The sequence below is a fragment of the Myotis yumanensis genome, unplaced genomic scaffold (assembly GCF_028538775.1).
Source record: "Myotis yumanensis isolate MYYU_CA2020_CCGP unplaced genomic scaffold, mMyoYum1.0.hap1 SCAF_7, whole genome shotgun sequence".
NCBI lineage: Eukaryota > Metazoa > Chordata > Mammalia > Chiroptera > Vespertilionidae > Myotis > Myotis yumanensis.
In genome coordinates this window covers 58436452-58459911 of record NW_027223758.1, presented here as the reverse complement: position 1 = coordinate 58459911, position 23460 = coordinate 58436452, and the positions used below count along the sequence as shown (strand labels likewise).

The following is a 23460-nucleotide window of genomic DNA, read 5'->3' as shown; positions in this document are numbered from 1 at the left end:
GCAGTCAGTGGGCAAGGACAGTGCCACAGCCCTTCCCCAGACTTCAGAAGAAGCCACCAACATGTGGATAGTTTTCACAAACACTACACAATTACATGGTGTATTGCCTAAGTTAGAGCTAAAGGGATCATTTAATCCAACCTCTTCATTTAGCATATAAAAAAACTAGACTCAAAGAAAGGTAAAGACTTAGTGGTATACTGTTAGTGTGTGGCTCTGGTAGGACTAGAACCCATGCCTCTTTATTTATGGAAATGACCATTATAGGAATTACATCAGAAAACTTTAGAACTGCCTTAAGCACATAAATCTCATCCATCACTGAGAATAAAATACTTTGATTAGACTATCTGTCTTGAAGAAAGAATGGATAATAAGATAGAAGCCCTAGAAGGATATTTTTTTCTATAAAGTTTCTGTGACTAGCAGCAAAAATAGAATAATTTTTTTAAAAAAAACTGGACTTTAATAAATAGTGATGAGATTAGATAAGAAATATCAGGTTAAAGAAGGATACTCTACATGCATCTGGAGCTAGCCTTTGTTAGTAACAAAATGCTTCCATTGTGTTGCATAATTGCCCATGTTCTTCCTACCTTAAATTCTTTTTTCTTTTTATACCATTGTGAAGTAAAAAGCTCAAGTAGTGGTGAAAAGTAGAAGGAGAGAGAGAGAGAGAGAGAGAGAGAGAGAGAGAGAGAGAGAGAGAATGAGAGAGAGAGGAAGGAAGAAAGAAAGAAAGAAAGAAAGAAAGAAAGAAAGAAAGAAAGAAAGAAAGAAACTAATATTAATTGAAAACTTACTATGTACCAGATGCTGTAGCAAACATTTCCTCATAATAATTTTGAGAGCTAGATATAATAATACTCTGTTTTTACAAGAGTGGAAACCAAGGATTGGAAATATTAAATGATTTAAAGATATGTGGCCAGTAAATTATAGAACTGAGATTTAGACTTAGATCTATGTGATGCAACATAGCTCTTTCCTATATACCCAGCACAACCCTAGAATCAAGGGCATGAAAATGGCGAGCAAGGAGAAAAAAATCTTTAAAGTAAACATATTATTTACATTCTTTAGTAAAATGAGAATGAAAGCTTGAAGATTTAAGTATGGGATTTAGCACAGGCATATTAGTGGATCTATCATAAAGATTTGGAAATTCCATTTTCAAATTATTGAATTTATTTTAAGTCAATTTTTAAATGACATATTTGAGGCTTACAAAAAGGTATAAAAAAATAAAATATACATCACTCAGCTATAGAAATAAAACATTAATTGCAATGGATTTCATATGTTCCTTCCTCAATCCCTCTTCTCTCCCTTCCTCCTCAGAGTAATCACTAATCTGACTTTGATACACAAGGCACCTTTATTTTTAATTCTGAAATTATCAAAATATTGAAAACATTTAATAGTTTCTATTCTACACTAGGCAATAATTAACCCTAACCTGAGCTAGTTCAAGCCTTTAAATATAACTGAGAGTAGAGTTATACCTTCTTTTTTTAAAATATATTTTTATTGATTTCAGAGAGAAAGGAAGATTGAGAGAGAGATAGGAACATCAATGATGAGAGAGAATCATTGATTGGCTGCCTCCTGCATGCCCCACACTGGGGATCAAGCCCGCAACCCGGGTATGTGCCCTTGGCCGGAATCAAACCTGGGACCCTTCAGTCCGCAGGCTGACGCTCTATCCACTGAGCCAAACAGGCTAGGGCGAATTATACTTTCTTTAACAAATTTTGATATTTATTGAGCTCCTGGTCTGTACAAGGCTTTCAAACTGAAATATGATGAAGTAGTAGGTTAGTGAGTAAACTAAATGTAGAACAGTGTGTTCTTCTCACCCATTGTGCTGATGTCGAAGAGTTCCTCTAAAAAAAGTGAAGGAGCTGGCCATTCACAAGGGGAGGCAGGAGAATGGGCAGCGCCTGAGAACTGGACGTTCTCTCCAGCTCCTGTCTTGCTTTAGAGGAAAAGGAGAATCTGCTGTCCTGTGCGAGCTCCTCTTGGAAAGATGGATGTAGCCAGCTCCTGCCAGCTCCTGTGGAATAATTTCATTTGTAAGCTCATCCTTAGAAGCAAATTTGGGGAATTCAAGAAAGAGAAGATTTTTGTTTTGTTTTTTCCTAGTTGTATTGTTTTAATTACCACCTAGTCCTGAAATTGGATTTCCAATGTGTTCAATTTCAACATCACAGGGTTGAGTGGACAAGGCATTGAGCTTTAAATAAGAGGGTCTGTGTTCTAGTCCCTACTTACCAAGAACTAGTGATGTTGGTGTTGCTTGGAACCATTATTTCAGCTCTTCTGGGTCTCCTTCCTCTGCTATAAAGTGAGACACTTGATCTAAAGGCCTGTGAGCTCAGTCTACATCTTTAAACTCCTAAGTTACATATGCAGAGTACTAATTAAAGCAATTTTCCAGAGCCTGGAGCTCTCACTTAATAAATACCTACCAAAAGTGAGTGTTCTTCCAATGTTATCTAATTTGCTCTTTAAAACCAAAAGGTGTTTTACAGTTGAAGAAGCTGAGATTTAGTAAATTAGGTTAAGTAACTTGCCCAAGGACACACAGCTAGTCCATAGCATCATGGCGGGTCAAAACTGATGTCTCCCTACAAAACCTGAATTCTTTCCTTTTATTATGCCCGATCCCAACCCCCTTCCAAATATAAAACAGAGGAAGTAGCATATATCAAATACTTTTTATGTGCTAGAAATCATACAGTATCTCATTTAGTACCTAAATCAACTTTGTAAAGTATTACTGTTTACTCCTGCTTACAGACAACAAAACTGAGGCACAAAAGATTAAATCATTTGCCCAGGAATGCATAGATAGTGAGTAGAAGAGCTAAGACTTGATCCCAGATCGGTCTGAGTCTCTAATGTGCTTCAGAAATAGAAATAAATGTGTTGGGGGTTTTTGACCTGATATGTGTGCCTGCATGTTTATGAATTGTGATCCATCTTAAACAAGCAACAGAATGACTAAAAGGTTCCTAATTTGATCCAAGAATGAACAAAGATTAAATTAATAGCCACCAATAATAGCATCTAAACACTAGCACAGTTCTGATTCTCCCTTTGTCCAATTATCGCTTAGAATTAATTTAACATAGGCCATTGCTGTAATTATATAGAAAATGAGAGGTCTGTAGGTATTTGGCCTCTGTGTGACATTGATTTTGAAATGAAATATTGTAGCTTGAAATCATTGCCAGTTCCAGTTAATACAATCAATTGGTGATAATGTGCTCACTCACAAGCTGTTTGTAGTTTTTTTTAAAAAAGGGCTCTTTTTCCCCCCCAATATTGTTATTTTTAAATGTCAAGAATCAGATGTCTGCTGTGTAGAATTATTGTACCACTGCCAGTGACTGTCTGTATCAGGCTTTGAATCAGGGACATGGATTTGAAGACATTAAAACTGTTTAATTCTCAGTTGAGATGTGGTTGGCTTTTATACATTTGGAATAGAGCATTTATGGCACATCTCAGGGTAAGTGCTAATAGTTAAGTAAATAAAATAGGAAGGGGATGAAAGGAGTAAAAAGAGCTTTTGTTGTGGTTTGGTTTTTGCTTTAAAAAAGCAAGATTCTTGGTTCTGTATATGCGTCTTTATGTAAACGTTATATGTTGAGAGACTGGCATTTAAAGCCATTCAGAAGAGCAAGATTTTAGATTTCCAACTGTTAGCCTAAAAACCAAAATCCCTTCAAATCATGTATTTTGCGTTCATTCAGCAGCAGAAACAGGAAAAGAGAAAGAAAACACTCTCCGGTAGAAGTAGAGAGAGACACAGAGAGAGGGAGAGAGAGAGCAAGACAGACCCGAGAAAGAAAGCACTCACAGAGATGAAATTTTAGGCGAGCAAAATGATCGACCTCTTTAAGGCTGAATGGGTTTCTTCAGTTTGTGTGCAAGTTTCAAGAAATGGAAGGACTGACCAGGTTTGGGTACAGCTCTTTTATTACTTTGTATTTGGTGATAGTATGTTGCTGGTTTGGGTGGTTTGGGGTGGAGGGGGGAAGGAGGATCGTTTTGTTATTTTATTTCTTCTCTAAATAATGGCTAGTAAGACTGAAAGAGCTAACAAACTAATGTATGTGCAGATGGTAGGAAAACAGGTTGATACTTCGGACACCCACAAATCTGTGTCCCCACAGGGGCTTTGTAAAATCTTTAACTGACACAGATGATCTAAGGTGCCAGGTGCTATTAGAGGACATTATGTGGCTAGTGATTGAAATGTGATCATTCGTTTTCCATGACAAGAATCCTGAATGCTTACTGTTCTGTTGCAAAATTAAAATTTCTGGATGGTTGAGGGGCTTGGGGAGGGCGGCGAGGGGGGTGGCTGCTGGTTAAATAAGACTCCACCAAAGATCACTGAAGTATCATTCATAAAGCATGAACCCAGGATTATTTTTCAATGCAGGTACAACTGTTTTTCAAAATTTTGTTCAAGATTATTTCAATCTTTGCCCAGTGAGGTTTTTCTTTCCCTGGCTGAGGCTTTTCCTCCCCTTGTTTTAGAACAATTTAAATTATACGGAATCAACTAAACTACTTTATGTGAAATGTGTGACAGTGCTGAGCAATTCTGCTAGTTACTTTGGTTACTGTGAGGTTTCCTTGCTGCCGTTTTAAAACCCCCATCAACCACATTAGTTGTTTTGTTGTTGTTGTTGTTGTTTGTTTATTTTTTTTGTTGTTGTTTGTTTATTATTTAAATTGCTCTAATAATCCAGTAAAGAGTGCCAGAAATTTTAATGTATTTCCTTTTTGTCTTGCACAATCTCCCTATTTGTCACTGATCTCAGTAGAGAGGTCCTTCTTTGTTGATTGGAAAATGAGACCACTCCTGCCTGATGTTAACTTTGAATGTAGAATCAGTGATCAGCAGCAGAATCCTCACAATTCTCTCCTGGGTTTTCTGTAATTCTCACTATCGCCCATATCCAAGTAATGGGGGTGGTGGGGGAGACAACTGGAAAAACACTATGTGAAAGCAGGGGTCCAGAAAGACTCAGTGGTAGTAAAAGGAAGATTGAAATGAAATAGAAAAAAAAAAGAATATATTTCTTGGAGGTTGTTAAAGAAACTTTGTTATTCTTGGTCTACAGTTTTATTATTTTAAAGACATTTTCAATAGCACCAAAAGTGCTTGGTTATCTGATCCCACAAAGTCCAATCTGCTATTGGAAGTTTTAGCATTAGTTAGCACTGAGTAAAAGAGCAAAACTAGCCTTAGGTCTCTCAGTGGTCAGTGCATTTTATTTCTTCGCTCCCTTGCATCCTTATAGGGCAGTTTGCTTGGTTGAAAATTAAAGATAGTAACCCAAGTAATAATTTACCATTCTGTAGAAAAATATTTATCCATAATCTCTGGTCCCTTTGAGATCATGGCTTTACACAACTTTACACCAACAGTGATTTATAAATGGTAGAACTCATTGTATTTTTTTTGTTTTGTTTGAGGTTTTATAGGAACCATTAAAAACATATGCAGTGTTACCAAGCTGACTTTTATTTGGTGACTAGATTAAGGGTGTTTGTTTGTTTGTTTTCACCATTTTGATTTTGGGTTTTAATGTAACCACCTCTTAGTAGATTCTTGTGCTCATTGAGATGGAATTGAATCAGAGGAAATTCCATTTTTATAGATCTAAACAGTTAAAATTACAAATATGGTTCAAACTATAGCACCTCATTATTAATAGTTAGATTATTTTCTGTCATTTGCTAGGGAAGCTTGGTTTTTAAAAAAATTAAAATTGGCCTGTTTAGGTAAAATGAGATTACTATTAACAAGCCCATGAAGAGACCTGACAGTTTGGCTCAGTGGATAGAGCATCGGCCTGTGGACTGAGGGGTCCCTGGTTCGATTCTGGTCATGGGCATGTACCTTGGTTGTGGGCACATCCCCAGTAGGGGGTGTGCAGGAGGCAGCTGATGGATGTTTCTCTCTCATCGATGTTTCTAACTCCTATCCCTCTCCCTTCCTCTCTGTAAAAAATCAATAAGATATATTTTTTAAAAATAAAAATAAAAAGCCCATGAAGAGTTGTATAATCTCACTGTGATTTGTTTTACTCACCTGAAATTTTGAACCTGTAATTTTTCCCATTGGATAGCAATAACATGCATGTGTGACTTCACATCTAGGGCTCATTTACCTGCTTCTCAAGACCGTTTTGCCTCACCCCCTGCCTTCTGGCTTCACCTCTAATAACTCCCATTTGGAACACATTATGGCACAGGGAAAATTCTTTTACTTTATTTTTGTAAGTGCATATTCAAGTGTTTTTATAAATGCTTAATCTGAAACCACAGTTGGAGGGAGTGCTTTAATTTTTTTCAATGAATCATTTATTCTCCTTCAAACCAGTTCTCTCTAATTGTAGCTCAAAAGTAAAGATATAGAGAATGAATGAGTTCATTGCTGTTATTCCAATAACAGAGGTAAAGGAGATAATATAGTGTAAGGAGAGACATATCATACAACTCCTTCTGTTACCTTTGGCCAGTTTCTTATTTCTACTATTTTTATTATTATTTTTTAAGGACATTTATTAAAGAAACAATGACCAAGGAAAGACCTCTTCTGATTCTCTAACCTTTTAAGTGTAAGAATATATAGAATTATCGTTAAAAAATTGGGCAGTTTATTTTTTATTTTCTAAAGTTTGGCAATATACCCTACCTTGTTTCTGTTTCTAAGATAAAGAAACTTCTCATTACATTTGCAAAATAAGTTTTCTAGACAGGTAGATCTTTTCTTTTACTATTAGGTCACTATATTCTATTAGTTATAGTTCCTACTCATTGTTCTTACAGAATTAGAAAACATTTTATAAAATTTAGGCTTGTGACATCACAGAACTGTCTATGAAGCAAAATAATGTGGAGTCCAGGGTTAGTGTATATTGTGTGCATGTATGCTGGTTGCAACCTACAATTCTATGGTTACAAATGGCAGGTAGTATTTTTAACCTCTAAAATAAAGAAATGAGTATGTTTTTCTCTCTTATTCCTATCAGTCCTTCCTGCACTCCAACGGTTTTATTATGAGTGAATCACATGCCAAAGGGGGACAAATGGAGGTGTGATCTTTAGGCACAGCGACAGAGCCCTGACACTGGATTTTCAAGACAATACCCTTCTTGCTGACATCTTCCATTCTCTTGGCAGCCAGTTTTCCTCACCTCTCATGTCACTTTCCTAAGATAAAAATTGTTAACATATCTGTAACCATACTGTCCAAATGTGACATGTAGGAGAGAATTATTGGGCAATGAGACCTTTAAATCAGGGCAACTCTAGAAAATATGAAAGGAAGAGTGCATGGGAGATGACAAGGGCTACAGTCTGACCTCTTGGTCATTGCTTTCAAAATGAAAAAGTAAGTAAATGAAAAAAACATCTAGCTCTAAAGTTGGAAATACTATATATATTGGCATCCATGTGGGTAAAAATTAGCATAATACCACATTCATCTGCATGTATAGAATCATGTATGTGTGTGGTCACTTGCTTTATCATTGAATATTAGGGCAATGGTTCCTCAATTTTGTGTATGCATGAAAATCAGCTTGAAAGTGTCTATAAAATGAGCCTTTCGGGCATCAAACCAAGAGATTCTGATTCTGTACATCTGGAGTGATTTTGTTACAGAGATAAATCCAAGAACCACGCTTTAACCCAATTCTAGGGAACTAACAACTAAATTTATCATTTTACCTACTGAAGGGGGCAGTCAAGCCTAACAGATGAAAACATGGGCTTTAATATTGCCACTGACTTCCGACATGACTTTGGGTTCCCTCTACTTAGTATTTCCATTTCTGTATCTGAAAAATGGGTAAAATAACACAACCTTCGTATTTGTTTAGGTGTTTAACATTTTTTAACTTTAAATTTTGCTAATAAATTAAAAAACCTAGTGTTCAATGTTTTGAGTTTACAAATCCTGAGGTTACCATGTTTCTCTGCTTCTTCATGTGATTCATGTACCTTACCACTTTTTCTTTTATATTTTGCTGGGTCTAATTTTCATTGATCCACAGTTTGATTCCAAGGTAAAGGAAAGCCCTCTCCCGGTGTTGGATGATAGTAGGTCTTCATCACAGAGTAGATTTTAGGCTTCTTCGTCAATGTGCCAACTACACATAAAGCTTTGTCTACACGTGAAAAGATCATAAAGCGTTGATCTTTTGAAAGCTTCACATCAGTGGGTCAGATTGTCTCATGCCTTGATATTTCCTGATGGAACACAATTCTTCTGGCCTCCTCAAAGTTTAGTTTGTTCAAATAAAACCTCCTTTTATTTTCATCCCTTAAGTCTGTCAAGACCCTGGTGCCTTATTCCAGGAAGCTTTGGTATGTCAACAGGACAATTTAATTAACAGTAGCAGCTATGGGGATTGTCTACAAGGCATTCTATCTACTCTTCATTGCTTTCTTTATGGGCTTATCCAGGTTCTCTGAGGAGTGTTTCCACCATGGCAACTTTCATAGGTGGGAGTTCTGCCATTGCTAGCAGATGACAGAAGCTCCTTGTCCGTCACTCTTCTTCACTCCTGCCCAAAGTCCCTGATTAATCCTCTCCATTCTCTGAAGCCAACCACATCATACTTACCAGGCTGCAGAAATTCAGACAAAGAACATGAACATCAAAGTCAGTTCTCTCTCAGGAGCTCTTTCCTCCACAGGACCATGGGGAGCTCAGACTTTCTCAGGCAGCCACATACTCCCTATCTCACCTGCTTCCACATTGCCACCAAAGCAATAAAAATAAACCCATTATCATTCATGGGAATAATGCACTACAATTTAATAAAATTATGACTCTTAATTGTGAAAATTTGAGCAAATAGTTTGCCATTCTTCTTTATAAAAATGGAAATGACTGAAGATAAAGATCCTCCTGTGGGAACAGTAGGACTCCTGTAAGGTCACCCAGGACCTGAAGCCCACTCTTAGAAGGCCAACTGTTAGCCCAACTTGTATTATGGGCATCAGTCTTGGCCGGTGATCCCTCCTGCAGTAAATACGTACAGAGAGAGGCACGCTCCCGCAGGACTTTGCCTTCACGTCCCTTAAAGGATCCTAACTACTTGTAATCCTTAGAGAATTTGTCTTTTTTTTTCCTTCTCCTCTTAACTAGAAGAAGTTTAGCTGGCTTTTCTGTGACTCAGGAGGTGTCAGTGAAAGTAACTGTCATTTGTTTGCAAATGAACGCTGAGCTTTCTGAAAATGACTCCCATATAAAATCTTTCCCCCATAACACTCCTCCAGCCTTCTAGTTGATTTTAGATAGTTTCCTGTTCTCCCACCTCTTGGAAGTATTCCATGGCACGCTGAGCAGACACTTTTAGTCAAAAAAAAAAGCCTATAAATAGCTGATTTTCCTGCTTGCTGCCTTCTCTCTGAGGCTTTCACAAAGGAGGTGAAACAAATCCACCAGAAACAAGTACTCTCTGTGAGGTGTGAGTGGTGAGGCTTGTGGAAACTCAGGTCCACAGGCCGAAGGTTGTCATGTAGGTTTGCCATATTTGACTTACGCAATCATTGAACAGACAAAGAAACTTTTTATTTCATGCTAGATGATCTCAAGAAGTAAACAATCAAAAGTATCTCATATGAGCTTTCATACTACTTTAAAAATATACATTTTGACTTTCATGCTGTTTTTTTTAAAATCCCCAAACCAACTATACTTATTAGCTTTTATTGGTAAATCTAGATAACCAAGTCCTATAGCTATTTCATGACAGGAAATTTGAAATTTCCAAGATATTGTTCTTGCTTATAGAGAGCTTGTACTGTCTAGCCCAGCTTCTCTTTGTCTCCTATACGCTTCCCGCCCCTGCACCATCCCACCTCCCGTAACCCCCTCCCAACCCTTCCACCCCCACCCCGCCACTATTGTCAATACCACCAAATCTCCCAAAATGATATTAGGGAACAACCTGGAAGACTGTACCCATACTAAGCAAGACCTTACTATCATCCCTCATTGATCTTACTGAAATCAGCCTTAGAAATCAGACATGTGAGGTTGATTATACTCCCACCTACTTCTACCTTCCCATGTCCCATACCCTTCTGAGCAAAAGAGAATTGGGCTTAGCAGTACTTTCCCCTTTTTCTTTCTTCCTTTTCTCTTTTATTCCCCTTACTTTTTAGGTAGCTATTTTATAATATAATTTGGAATAGGAAAACATCAGTTTACAGATGAGGAAATTGAGGCCTGGAGAAATTAACTGGCATTCTCATGGCTTCTCGGTTTTACAGGGTCATGCAGAAGCAGGGACAGTAGGAATTCTTCCTCTTATTCAATCTGTTAGTGTTCCTCAATCATGTAGCACAAAACATTAATTTATCTTAACTATTAGAGGCCCGGTACATGAATTCGTGCATGGGTGGGGTCCTTTGGCCTGGCCGGCGATCGAGGCCTATGGGGGGCCGGCCAGCTGGGGGGAGTGATCCCTGAGAGGTTGGCCAGCCAGCCCCGCCCCCGATTGGGGTGGGGGGCCTCATTGGGGGAGTGGGGAGGGGCCATGGGAGGTTCGGAGGGGCTGATAGGGGCCTGGATTGGGACAGTTGGCCGCCGCAGTGCCCATCATAGTGACCAGTCATTCCGGTCATTCCAGTCATTCCAATCGTTGCGCCATTTGGTTGCTGGGCTTTTTTTTTTTTTTTTTAATATATTTTATTGATTTTTCACAGAGAGGAAGGGAGAGGGATAGAGAGTTAGAAACATGGATGAGAGAGAAACATCATTCAGCTGCCTCCTGCACACTTCCTACTGGGAATGTGCCTGCAACCAAGGTACATGCCCTTAGCCGGAATCGAACTTGGGACCCTTCAGTCTGCAGGCCAACACTCTATCCACTGAGCCAAACTGGCCAGGGCTGCTGGGATTTTATATGTATAGATATACTCAAGAAATTCTGCCTCCTGCCCCACCCCCTGCTTTTTTTACTTTAGGCATTGGGACTAATTTGGTCATGGCTTAGCCTATTCTGTAGTTTCTGGAGAATGCATCTTGGTGTGCCTTTCTTCTTTATGAACTCCCAGTGAACATGCACAGTCAATATAAGCAGTTATTGGCAAGAACTTCAAAGATCAGTTAGCTCAGTGCATTTTATACTTTTAACCTATTTAGCATGAATGTCTTGTTTGTATAAAAGAATTTAAAACAGAGCTACTCCTAATGAAGCAATAAGAGGAAGAAAAGGAGGATTCAAATCTAAATCCTCTTCCCCCATCTACTGTCCTGCATCCAAGTTTTCCTGGGGTGGGGAGAAATTTCCCACACACACACAATTTGAAAACTATTGCCCATTCCTTCCCCAATAAGCAGATCTAAGCTATCAAAGAGAATTTAATGGCCCGGGTAGGCAGAGGGAATAGTCTGTATCTACTCTTAATAAATCTAATAAATCAGAAGATCTTGATAAAGTCCAAAAAATGTTAAGTAATTATCCCAAGCTTGGTAAGTTTAATTCACTGCTCTCCCAGACTGCAGTCCTGGTGCCCTGTCCTTCATGAAAACACAACTGAGCATGGGTTGCCAAGAATTCATGATTAACTCACACTATAGAATCACTTCTTAGCTATAACAGAAAATTCTTTTTTTAATATTTTTATTGATTTCAGAGAGGAAAGGAGAGAGAGAGAGGAAGATATAAACATCAACAATGAGAGAGAATTATTGATCAGTTGCCTCCTGCATGCCCCCTACTGGAGATCAAGCCTGCAACTTCAGGCATGTGCCCTGACTGGGAATAGAACCTGGTCCATAGGTCAAGCTCAACCACTGACCAGGCATAACAGATGATTCTATGTCACCCTCATACCCTATTCCTCAGCTGTGACCCAGAGAAAGGGATTAGCTTTTCTAAGAACACACAGGCCCTTTGATTTCCAGTCTAGAGCTCTTCTATCACATACTGGATGCAGTTCATGAGATAATGAATGATGGCAAGAAGAGGAAGAAGATGGAGGAGGAGAATGAGTAGAAAGGGAGAAAAAAAAAAGACCATAATTTATTGAGAAAGTTCTATGGCCCTATGTTTAAACATATATTGTCCTTAGTTCTGAAAGTTTCTGGGGCAGTTATGCATACCCTCATTTTATATAAAATGGGAGTAATTAATGTGCTCAAGATTATGCTGCTATTAAATGACAGAACAAAGATTTAAAACCTGATCATCTGATTCCAAAATCTGTTCACTTTTCCACTATATCATGCAGCCTCTGCTATGTAAATAATCCCTTTGATCTTTTCCTGCAAGAATGTTTCTTTTTTTAAAATTTTTTTTTATTAAAGTATTACAAAGGGTATTACATATGTGTCCTTTCCCCCCTCCCCTTGACAATCCCCTGGCCTCCCCTACCCCCCAGTGTCTTATGTCCATTGGTTATGCTTATATGCATGCATACAAGTCCTTCGGTTGATCTCTTATCCCCCTCCCTCCTGCCCCCCAACCCTCCCCGGCCTTCCCGCTGCAGTTTGACAATCTGTTTGAGGCAGCTCTGCCTCTGTATCTATTATTGTTCTTGATGAGAATTTATTTTAATACCAATTTTAAAACATGATTAACTATGGTTAAAAAATAGATCCTACCATTGTGCTTAACTGTAAACCTAAGTCTAGTTTGGAAAGTGATCATGTTAGAAAGCAAGTAATATATGAGGTTCATTTGCAAAGTTAGATATATAAAATGTTAAATTGTATTAAAACAATATTTCATGTAGCGGGAAAATTATATCTCAACCTATGAAAGAACCATTGCTCAAGGCTGTTCTTGCTTTTTTTGTTTGTCTCAATGAGAAACTGTACTATTGGTCCCTTGAGACTGCCAACCTGATTGTAGTTATAACATTGTTAAAATACTACAAGCTTATGTCTGAATGAGCTCTGTCTTCCCATTTTCTATCCTTTCCTTGGATTAACTTGGGAATGTTTGCTTCTATAAGAAGTAATTTCACTGAAATGATGAGGAAGTAAACTAAATATCCCCAAATATGATTCCTCTAAATCAGCTTGACTTTATATTTGTCCTCTAGGGAGACCAGATAGTTATTTCCCAGGCATACTATGAGCCAGAATTCTGTTTGGTGCATGAACTCCTGTAATCCAGATTGTTACTAAATATTGGAGAAATTCACCGATTTTACTATCTGTTAAATTATTACTCTAAGTCAGAAGGAAAAGAGATGTTTCCCTAAAGGTCTATCTTTAGAATGCTTATAAATTACCTTATAAAAGTATTACCAAATCAAGTCATAGAATATCCAGGACAGAGCACTCATATGTATCAGCTTAGAGCTGGATACCTATATCCAATGCATAAACAGTGCTATTCACAGATATTAGTAGAGTTTAAACTGAATTCATTTAATAAATAGTCATACAGAATGCTCACACTTTTTAAGTCCATCAGGCTAAATAGTGCCATATTTAATTATGAATTTAGAAGTCAATGCAGTCTTTCTTATCCTGCTTCTCAGCTTATTTTGGATTTTTCCTCATGTACATGTAGCTCATTGCGGATAATTTCCTGTTCTAGCAAGCCCTTATTTAATGCCCTCTCCTATTTGTTTAAGCCCGGATGAAGTTAATTTTAAGTAATGGATACAGGCTTAATATGTTTCACAGCCTTCACTTTCTCTTGGTTCAAGATTTTATAAAATATCCCCATGCATAAAATAAAATGTTAATAATTCAGTTAATAGGGCTTTGTAGATGATTAAGAAATGAAAGAATTCACTAAAATTAAACCATGCCAATTTAATCTCATTTATGTTTTTGAAGGTTTTATTAGATTAATGAATGAATAGAATGTAGCAATGTCTTTCTTAGTTTCAACAAGCAAGGAATCCATCCAAGTATCATAATATATAATCCCTTTGCATCGTCTAGAGCAGGGGTGGGCAAACTTTTTGACTCGAGGGCCACAATGGGTTCTTAAACTGGACCGGAGGGCCGGAACAAAAGCATGGATGGAGTGTTTGTGTGAACTAATATAAATTCAAAATAAACATCATTACATAAAAGGGTACGGTGTTTTGGTTTTTTTTTTAGTTTTATTCATTTCAAACGGGCCGGATCCGGCCCGCGGGCCATAGTTTGCCCACGGCTGGTCTAGAGTGTAGAAGGAAAACTTTTGTTGAATGATTTAATAGAACTGGCATTCTCAACAAGTCTTTCATTCAACCAAGATTTATTTAGCACCTGTTCGATCGACCCAGACTGAACTCCAGGAGAGGTGACGAGATAAAAGTGGGGAAGGGCTGAAGACCAGCTTGGGTTAAAGAACAGAACATCTAGATAGCCAACCACCTGGCTGGTGAGAATAAGTGCATGGAGGACAGGATTGAGTCTCTGGTTGACAAGATGATATGGAATCATTTTTTCTGAAATATTGAAATTTCCCAAAGATGGAGAATATGGTTCAGCCTAGAGGTGAGGCCCCAGCAATTTAACACTCTGGGCAGAATTTTTCAGGACAAGCAATGGTGTGAAGGTGACATAGAAGACAGACGACTCTTGAGTCCAACAACCAATCTGCTGGCCCTGGAGACAGTGGGGCTGCCCAGGCCCTAGAGGAAAAAATTTGGATAGTAAGCAGAGCACTGTCCATGAGGGACAGCATCCTCAGCATCAGCACCAGGCCAGCAGGAGGCGCTTTCCTGGATTCTGTGCGCAGCGGCAGCAACACTGCACCCAGAAAATGGAGATACAGTGGGGCTGCCGTTAAAACCGTAGAAGTTCAATGGCATGAGAAAAGCAGAGAGGGCAAGTCCAGAGATAACCCTGGGAGTAATGAGTAGGTTTATTATTACACCAAAACCTAGCTGCATCCCCAGATCATACACTTGAGAATGGAGCTATTAGATCAGGAAGAGTTTTCTAACAAAGGCATTAGATCTCAAGTAGGGTGAAGGAATTCTTGTTATTAAAAATATGTAATGAAAGTCTGGGTGAACACCTCAGGGATGGAGCGAAGGAAATTTCCCTATTTGGTAAAATGATGGCGGATGGCCCATTGGATTCCTTTTAAATCAAATACTCTAGTTCTGTGCTGTCCAATATGGTAGCCACTAGCCTCATGTGGATATTTAAATTTATATTAACTAAGGTTAAATAAAGATAAAAATTTAGTTGCTCAGTCACAGTAGCCATATTTCTAGTACTCAACTCAGTAACCAGGTATGGCTGGTGTTTACCATATTGGACAGCACAAATATACAATATTCCCATCATCATAGAAAGCTACTAGACAGCATTCCTCCTCTTCTTTTGGGCTGGTATTGTGTGTGTGTGTGTGTGTGTGTGTGCGCGCGCGCGCGCGCCTATTATAATGCACTAATTTCTACTAGATTTGGGGTTTGCCCTGAGGAGGTGACATCCTGTTGTGATGTCTCAGTGCTCAGCAGTGTCAGAGCTGGCCAGTACTTCTCTGTGTGTGTACGTGGCACAGGACGGCTCAGTGAGAATGAGAGCTGCCCTGTGGGAATGCCTGCTCCTCCACTTACCCACTAGGTGGCATTAAATAATCCATTCCACCACTCTTAGCTTCTGTTTCTTCCTTTCCAAAAAGACTCACCTCATGGAGTTATTCCGAGGAATATAATCTATAAAGTACCTAGTTTTCAATAAGGACAATCAACTTTCACTAGAAACCCGAGGATTTGCCCAGATTCTCCCTGAGCATTTACCAGCCACATGTTATGCGCGTGGAGCATTGTGCTGGGCATGTCTTTGTTCCCCTGGATCTGCCATCAGCCCTGGCATGGCCCTTACAGGAGCCCTGCTCTGCTTCTGCTTTGCATTGTGTGCCCGCCTCACCATTAGCCAACCAGGAAGTACCTAGAATAATACTTCCATTCACACTCTGAGCTTTGCACTGAAGCTTTTTCTCAGACACTAAGCCTCATCTGTGATTTTCCTCCTCACTTATAAAAGCAGCCTGCAAAGCCTTCCTCCTACTCATAGTTATTTGTAAATTACAATGTTTTGGCACCTCTAGGAGCTGAGTCTGGGTGCAAATGGACTCAGAGCTTGGCAAGGCTTAGGAATTTCTGCTACAGCCAGTCACACAACTGGTTGCCAATCTGACAGGCCCTCTCCCCAGCCAACAGGTATGGTTCGCACCTTACCTGAGACACTTCTGTGTACATCCCATTCTCCTGCCTTTGACCGAAGAGCAAGAGCTTTCTAGAGAGACCCTAGTCGCTATGGGTTTTCCAGGGCAGTGTTTACATTAACCCTGTTCATGAGGTGAGTGAGTCTCACGCCTTCCCTTTGCACACTAAAATTTAAAATACTAATTTATGGGTGTCCATGGGAGACTTAAGCACACCATTCTGAGTTGTAAATGTGATTACCTATTTACATAATAGGCAGTAGTCGAACAGTCGCTGGGATGTCCTTTTGAAAGTAGATTTTTGTTTTGGGGAAACTGGTTTAACCAAACATGTGCTGTCTGGTCTCCTTTGTTTACTTACCAAGATTCAAAGCCATGTTTCTCATATTGCTCTCTGAAACCCGGTGTTCTGTGGCCATATTTGAGAGCTGGGAAGAGAGAGATACTTCAGCCCAGAAAGACATGAAATGTCATTGGTCACAAGCCAGTTGGAAAACTTTACTTTTCAGAAAAGGCCTTTCTAGAAAAGCTAACTGAGGCAGGAATCCCTAATGGAGACCCTCAGAGGGTTTCCAGGCCTGAAGTGTTCATGGGGAGGTTACTCAGAGTTGAGGCAACCCAGGAGCAGAACTGAGGAGCAGCTTGATTGACCTCTGAAGTAATCCTACCTTGAGAAGACCCTGTGGTGGGATAGAGGATGGGGAGGGGGATTGAGGAGAACTCAAATGCAGAAAGGCTGGGCATACCTACCTACCTAATTCAAGTGTTCTTAGGCTGGGCTGGGGAAATGCAGGGTGGGCAAGAATAAACTCCAGGGATTCAGTAAATTCTTGATTTTACATTAAAAATTTGGGAGGGGAGGTTTTATATTCATTTTGCTTGGGAGAAAAGTTCTTAACATTTATCATATTCTCAAAAGAGATAAAGAGCCATTAATCATGATATTGTTAAATATCATGGTAGTTTTTTTTAATTAGGTAGTTTTCAAAAAAAAACTTAAAATTGATTACTTTTCTTCTTTCTTATAACAGTCCATCAGAAAAAACTTTTGGTCATGACCTTAGAATAATTTGAGGAATGTGCAGTTGTTGTGGGGGCATATTACCTGAAATAAGTAGATTCTCTGTTGGAACTTGAATATCCTATTACAAAGTAAGCCTGTACTAGGATTTATTGTGAAGGAGCTTTTATTGAGTGATCAAGTTAAATAGCAAAACCAGGAGGATCTGCTGTGTACAAGGGTTGAAGTGCCAGAAGCCAGTCCATCCTTGCTGCTTGACACAGTCGCTGCAGGAAAGAAACATCTGCACAGCATATGTTTCAATGGACCTGGAGTATATAGCATAGTGTTCTTAATGTGTTTGCTCCCTTTAGCGCCATGTGTTTTAACCAAGGTCACCTCTCCGAGAAAGGTTGTTTCCCCAGGTGGGGATCTTTCCCTGAGGTTAGGGAGGGGATACAACCCCTTAATTAAGTGCCAGGCAGGTAGTTAAGCTACATAATCTTTACTCCCTGGAATGGAGATAAGAAACGCCCTAACCTTTGTAATAGAAATTGACAGGATTAAAATCGGCTGGTATAAATACGGATGTAACAAGACAATAAACATCAGATCCTCATCAGATCCTCATCAGTTCCTAACCAGAACTCTGACCAGAACTTTGGCTGGAGATCCTGGCTAGAGGTCCTGACTAGGCTGCTGATCAACTGAAGGCTGTCTTCGTGTCATTCCTTCTTCGCCGACTCCGTCCACACCTTGGGGAACCCCTGGACCCGCTGGGGTTGGACCCCAGCATTGAAGCTGAGAGAAGAGAGGAATTCAAAGATTTGTAAAATAGTTCCTACTCTCAGAGAGTTTGCAGTCAAGTGGGATACCACATAGTTAAATAAATATAATAAAAGGCAAACTAAGAAGCATAAAGATACCTGAACAAAGAATATGGGGTTTTTAAGAATAAGAATCCCAACCTGAGGCTTAGGAAAGGGAGTGTAGAAGACAAGAAAGATTTCCCAACTGGAAATGCTGTATCTCAGAAGCTTTTCTATCATTTCTATGAAAGCATATTGAGATTTCTCTTAGCATTCTTCCATGTTTATTAATCACTCAGTAATTCAACCTTGCATCCCCCAGGCCTAACTTAGTTAGTGTTTAGCAAACACCATTTTGGATAGATGGATGGATGGATGGATGGATGACAGTCATAGGCAGGAGAGAGTGAAGGCCCCAGGGAGAGAGAGGGAGGGGGAGAAGAAGCAATAGAGTACACACGTCTACACAGTCCTTATTGCAGCAGCCAGCTCAGTTCAGAGTTTCTCGGGAGAACAATCAGAGAGATTTAGACGATGGACATGTTCATGGGTCAGAAGTCCAGGCACAGCCTGGCTCAGCTGAGTGCTGTGCTCAAGGCCTCCCAAGGCTGAAATAAAGGTCCCAGCTGCCTGGGCTCTTATCCGCAGGCTCTGGGAAGACCCTGCTTCCAAACGTGTTCAAGTAGATGCAGAACCCAGCTCCTGTAGCTGTGCAACTGCGGTCCCTTCATCTGTCAGCCAACAAACGGCACATTGAATTTTCATCACGCTTTGAATCTCTCTCACTAATGCTGTCACATCTTTTGCACTGAGGCAGGAGAAAGCTCTACTCTTTCATTTTATTTCATTATATTATATTTGATCTTATTTTATTTTATTTTATTGCAGTAAAATACATGTAACAAGCTCTTCTTTGAAGAGCTCATGTGATTACACTGGGTATGCCAGATTAATCCAGGATGATCTACCTATTTTAAGATCACTGATTAATGAATGACCTGATGGCATCTGCAAAGTCCCTTTTGCCATGAAACCTAACATAACATTTTCACAGGTGTGACACCGGGGGATGGAGATCATGGGAGCCAAAATTCTGTCTGCCACAATAGTTATCCGCAGAGTGAGTGAATATAAATAGCAGGTTGATGAGGGAGTTCCTTCATTGACAGCCATGCATTTTGAAGATCACGAAGTCAGTTCTAGGAAGAGCTTTGAACACGGCTGTGTTCAAACTGTGTTTTACTGATTATTCAACTTTGAGTGCATATGTAACCTCTCTCTGCCTCGGTCTCCTCCTCTGTAATGTGGAGATAACAACAATACATATCACAGAGGGTTGTTGAAAGGATTAAATTAGTTAATGTAATGTAAAGGGCATAGAACAATACTTGGGAAAGGGACATTACATAATGCCTCAATAAATGCTATTATTTTTATTAGTAAGCTTGAATGTAGTAGCAGCGTAAAATGCAACAAAACAGATTTCAGAGCCACTGCAGGGATTTCATTTGGTCAGGCTTTTTGATGGAATGGAATCCTATAGCAACTGTATTTGTTTCCTACTGCTACTATAACAAGGTACCAAACCTTGTGGCTGAAAGTAACACAAATTTATCACCTTACAGTTCTGGAGGACAGAAGCCCAAAGTGGGGTCTCAGTGAGCTAAAACCACAGCAATAGCTCAGCTCAGTCCTTTCTGGAGGTTCTAGGGGAGAAGCATTTTCTTGCTTTTCCAGCTTCTAGAGGCAGCCTGTGTGCCTTGACTCCTAGCTACCTCTTTCTTCTTCGAAGCCAGCAATCACCTCATTCTGATGCTGCTTCTGTGGCCACGTCTCCTCCTCTGACTCCCCCATCTCTCCCTTTCACTTACCATTGGGACCACCTGGATAACCAGGATAATCTTCCCATCTCATGATCATTAACTTAATCACATAAGCAAAGTCCCATGAATTCACAGGTCCCATGAATTAAGAAGTGGGATCTTCGGGGAACCACTCATCTGCCTACTACAGAATCTACTACCTAATGCAGGATATATTTTAAAAACCAAATATAATTTTTTGAAGTTGTGCATGAAATGTTTGAAATCATCCATCCAGTGCATATTAGTTAGATGAACTCACTGTATGTACATATGCAGTGGCTCCTGGATATTTCTTCTTTTTTTTAGACTATATTAAATGAGTGGGTCTAGATTCCTCTTTACCTATGAATTGCATATTTGCAGCTTCTTTTTTAACTAAAGTGTTTATTATTCACTTTACAATAAAACCCCAATTATTTATATCACTTGAAAACTCCTTCCAATATCTATAAATATAAATACATACATTTTATACATTTTCAATTATTGTGTCATATACTGTTTTGTCTTTTTTCGTACATAATATAATTTTTAATTCAAGGAGCACTAACTATATGTCAGACACTCTGATGAAGGCTAGGACCACAAAGTTGAAAAAGAAAAGGCTGATTCCTGTCCACAAGGAGCTCTCATTATACTGGAAGAGGGGAAGGATCCTGATCGTAGTAATTTTTAAGAAGAAGAAAACATGTTTGAAATACATTATCGCCTGTACTTGGGGAGTGAATGATTGAGTTGTCAGAAAGAGAGGAGTAGAAATGAAAAACAATTCATGGTTTGAAAAATTGGGTGCACATCAGTACCTCTGATTTTGACAGATAATATGGGAGAAAGAATACGTTTGGATGGAGAAAATGATTTCATTTTAGACGTTTTGAATCTGATGTGCCATTTGAAGATGTCCCATAGGCAAGTATTTATTTATTCAAAACTATGTGGAGGTTATTACAGTTATCTAGATACAAGATTATTATGGTTCAAGCAATTAAGTAAAAGCAAAAAACTCAATTGGTTGGACGGTGTCCTGTACACCGAAATGCTGCTGGTTGGATTCCCGGTCAGGGCACATGCCCAGGGTGTGGGCTCGATCTCCAGTAAGGGGTATGCAGGAGGCAGCTGATCAGTGATGTGTCATTCATCAATGTTTCTATCCCTCTATCTTTCTCTATCATTCTCCCCTCTCTCTAAAAAAAAAAGTCAATAGAAAACATTTTTTTAAAATTCATGTGAGGAAGATGGAGAAGTGAAAGCAGAAAAATTTTTATTCTGAAGTTCAGGAAGATGACAGGAATGGAGAAAGGTCATTTGGGAATTACCATGTGGAAGGGAGAGAAGAGTCTGAGTGAATGAGATCACCTTGGGGCATGTGTAATTTAGAAGATGAGCAGCATAGGCCAATTTCCTGAGCCACCCAGACTTTAAGCACAGACAGAAAGCAAAAGGAGAACAATAATAAAGAGTCCAAAAGATAGACAGAAAGGAGAACAAAACTATATACAAGTGCCCTGACTGGTTTGGCTCAGTGGGTAGAGCGTTGACCTGTGGACTGAAGGGTCCCAGGTTTGATTCCAGTCGAGGGCATGTACTTGGTTGCGGGCACATCCCCAGTGGGGGGTGTGCAGGAGGCAGCTGATCGATGTTTCTCTCTCATCGATGTTTCTAGCTTTCTGTCCCTCTCCCTTCCTCTCTGAAAAAAAAAAAAAAAAAAAAACCATATGCGAGCAAAGGGAGAAGAAGATATCACAGAATAAAGAAGCTTCAACAAGATCAACCACCAAACAGTAGTTGAGTCAGGCAAGGAATGAAAAGTATATCAATAAATCTGGCAATTAAGAAGAAACTATTGCATTTGGCCGCAGTTTCCCTAAAGTGATAGGGTAAAAATCATGCTGTTCGTTTTAATAAATGCTTATTATTTTAGTAGTATAATTTTAATGAAAATGTGTATAGCTACTAAAATATGCTAGTATACTATGGTTAAATTCATTTCTCAATTGTTTGGCATTTAAATATTTTTACAGTTTTTCAATATTCTGAGGAATGTAATAAATGTTGTTTTTGATAAATGTGAAAAATTATTTTCTGGTTAGTGTTTCCAAATACTATACACTATTCTTCGATTCAAAAGAAGTGCAAGTAAATCTTAGTATTTTAAAATAATTTAGGTATTCTAATTTTGAATAATTATTTTGCAGAGATTTTTTTTTCTCTTTCCATTATTTTCACATAGAGACCATCACAAATGTCTGGACTTGTCTAACCTGGAGTGCACCCTTCTACAGCAAGCATTTCCTCAACATACTACAACCTGAAGCCCTCTATTAATTCAGCATTATAGTACACTAGAGGCCTGGTGCACGAAATTCATGCACGGGGGCGGGGAGGTCCCCTCAGCCCAGCCTGCACCCTCTCCAATCCAGAACCCCTCAGGGGATCGGGCCTAAACCAGTAGTTGGACATCCCTCTCAAATCCTGGAATGCTGGCTCCTAACTGCTCACCTGCCTGCCTGCCTGATTGCCCCTAACAGCCTCTGCTTGCCTGCCTGATTGCTCCTAACTGCCCCCCTGCCAGCCTGATCACCCCTAACCACCTCTGCCTGCCAACCTGGTTGCCCCCAACTGCCCCTCGCTGCCAGCCTGGTTGCCCCTCACTGCCCCCCCCCGCCCCCCGCTGGCCTGGTCACCTCCAACTTCCCCTCCCGCCTGCCTAGTCACCCCATGCAGCCTGCTGTTCGGTTGTTGTGTGAGGGCGTCCTGACCAATTTGCATACCCCTCTATTATTAGCATAGATAATAACTTGCTTCCTTTCTCTACATTATAAACAATTTGATGCCCATTAGTAATAGGTTTCTTCACTTTCAAATAACTAATTTCCCACCCATTAACTATTTTTGTTGACCTCACTTCACTAGAGATCCTCAATCTAAGTTTTATTTTAGCAATCACAATTCTCTCATCTAATTAAAAAAAATTGGGCCATTGCCTCAGTGGCCTGCATTCAACCTTATTTTGACTGGCAATTTTCTAATAATATCTCACTCTCTTTTTCACCCCTGTGCTTAATGTAATAGTAGTTTCTGTTCTATTGAATTCACTCTCTCTTTCCAATTTGCTTTGCCCCACTCTGGGTTTTGTTTGTTTTTTCACATTTCTTTTTCTTTTCCTCCTATTAATTTAGTAACCTATTCAAATCTTCTACTGTGACAAATGCCTCAAGGGGCATCCAATTATTTATTCAGTGAAAATTCCTAGAGGTGGACTAGGTGGATCAGGGAGTATGTAAAATATTAAAGATTTTTGCATATATATTACCAAATGACCTCTACAAAGGTTGTCTGAATTTTTACTCCAGTACCAATTGCCATACTTGACAATTCTTCTCTATTGTGAATACAAATCCACTTCCCTTTAACTTGGATGTAGAGCCATATGAAATGAACATAACTACTCTTCCACATGGCAGTCCTGCAAATGCTTAATGAAAACAGTTATTTGTCCCTAAGTCTTCATTGGCCCATCTTCAAAAGACGTAGTTTCTTCAGCAATTCTCTAAGAACAGGATTTCCAGCACTGTCAACATCCCAACTGACAAATTATATCTTGT

General features: G+C 39.3%; 1 protein-coding gene across 14 annotated transcripts in view; it reads left to right on the top strand.

Annotated features, from left to right (window-relative positions):
• The window catches only part of DLGAP1 (DLG associated protein 1), a 626931-nt gene that overhangs the window by 394334 nt on the left and 209137 nt on the right, over nucleotides 1-23460 (top strand). For 4 of the 14 annotated variants that reach the window (XM_070420590.1, XM_070420585.1, XM_070420582.1 and 1 more), the window contains exon 1: nucleotides 3412-3517. The exons of 4 other annotated variants lie outside the window; for them this stretch is intronic. In XM_070420590.1, coding sequence (XP_070276691.1) covers nucleotides 3425-3517 — 93 coding nt within the window. In that variant the 5' untranslated portion in view covers nucleotides 3412-3424. Of the gene's footprint in view, nucleotides 1-3411; nucleotides 3518-3725; nucleotides 3975-23460 lie in introns of those variants that run through there. 6 more of the 14 variants (XM_070420588.1, XM_070420584.1, XM_070420587.1 and 3 more) reach the window with 4 other exon arrangements.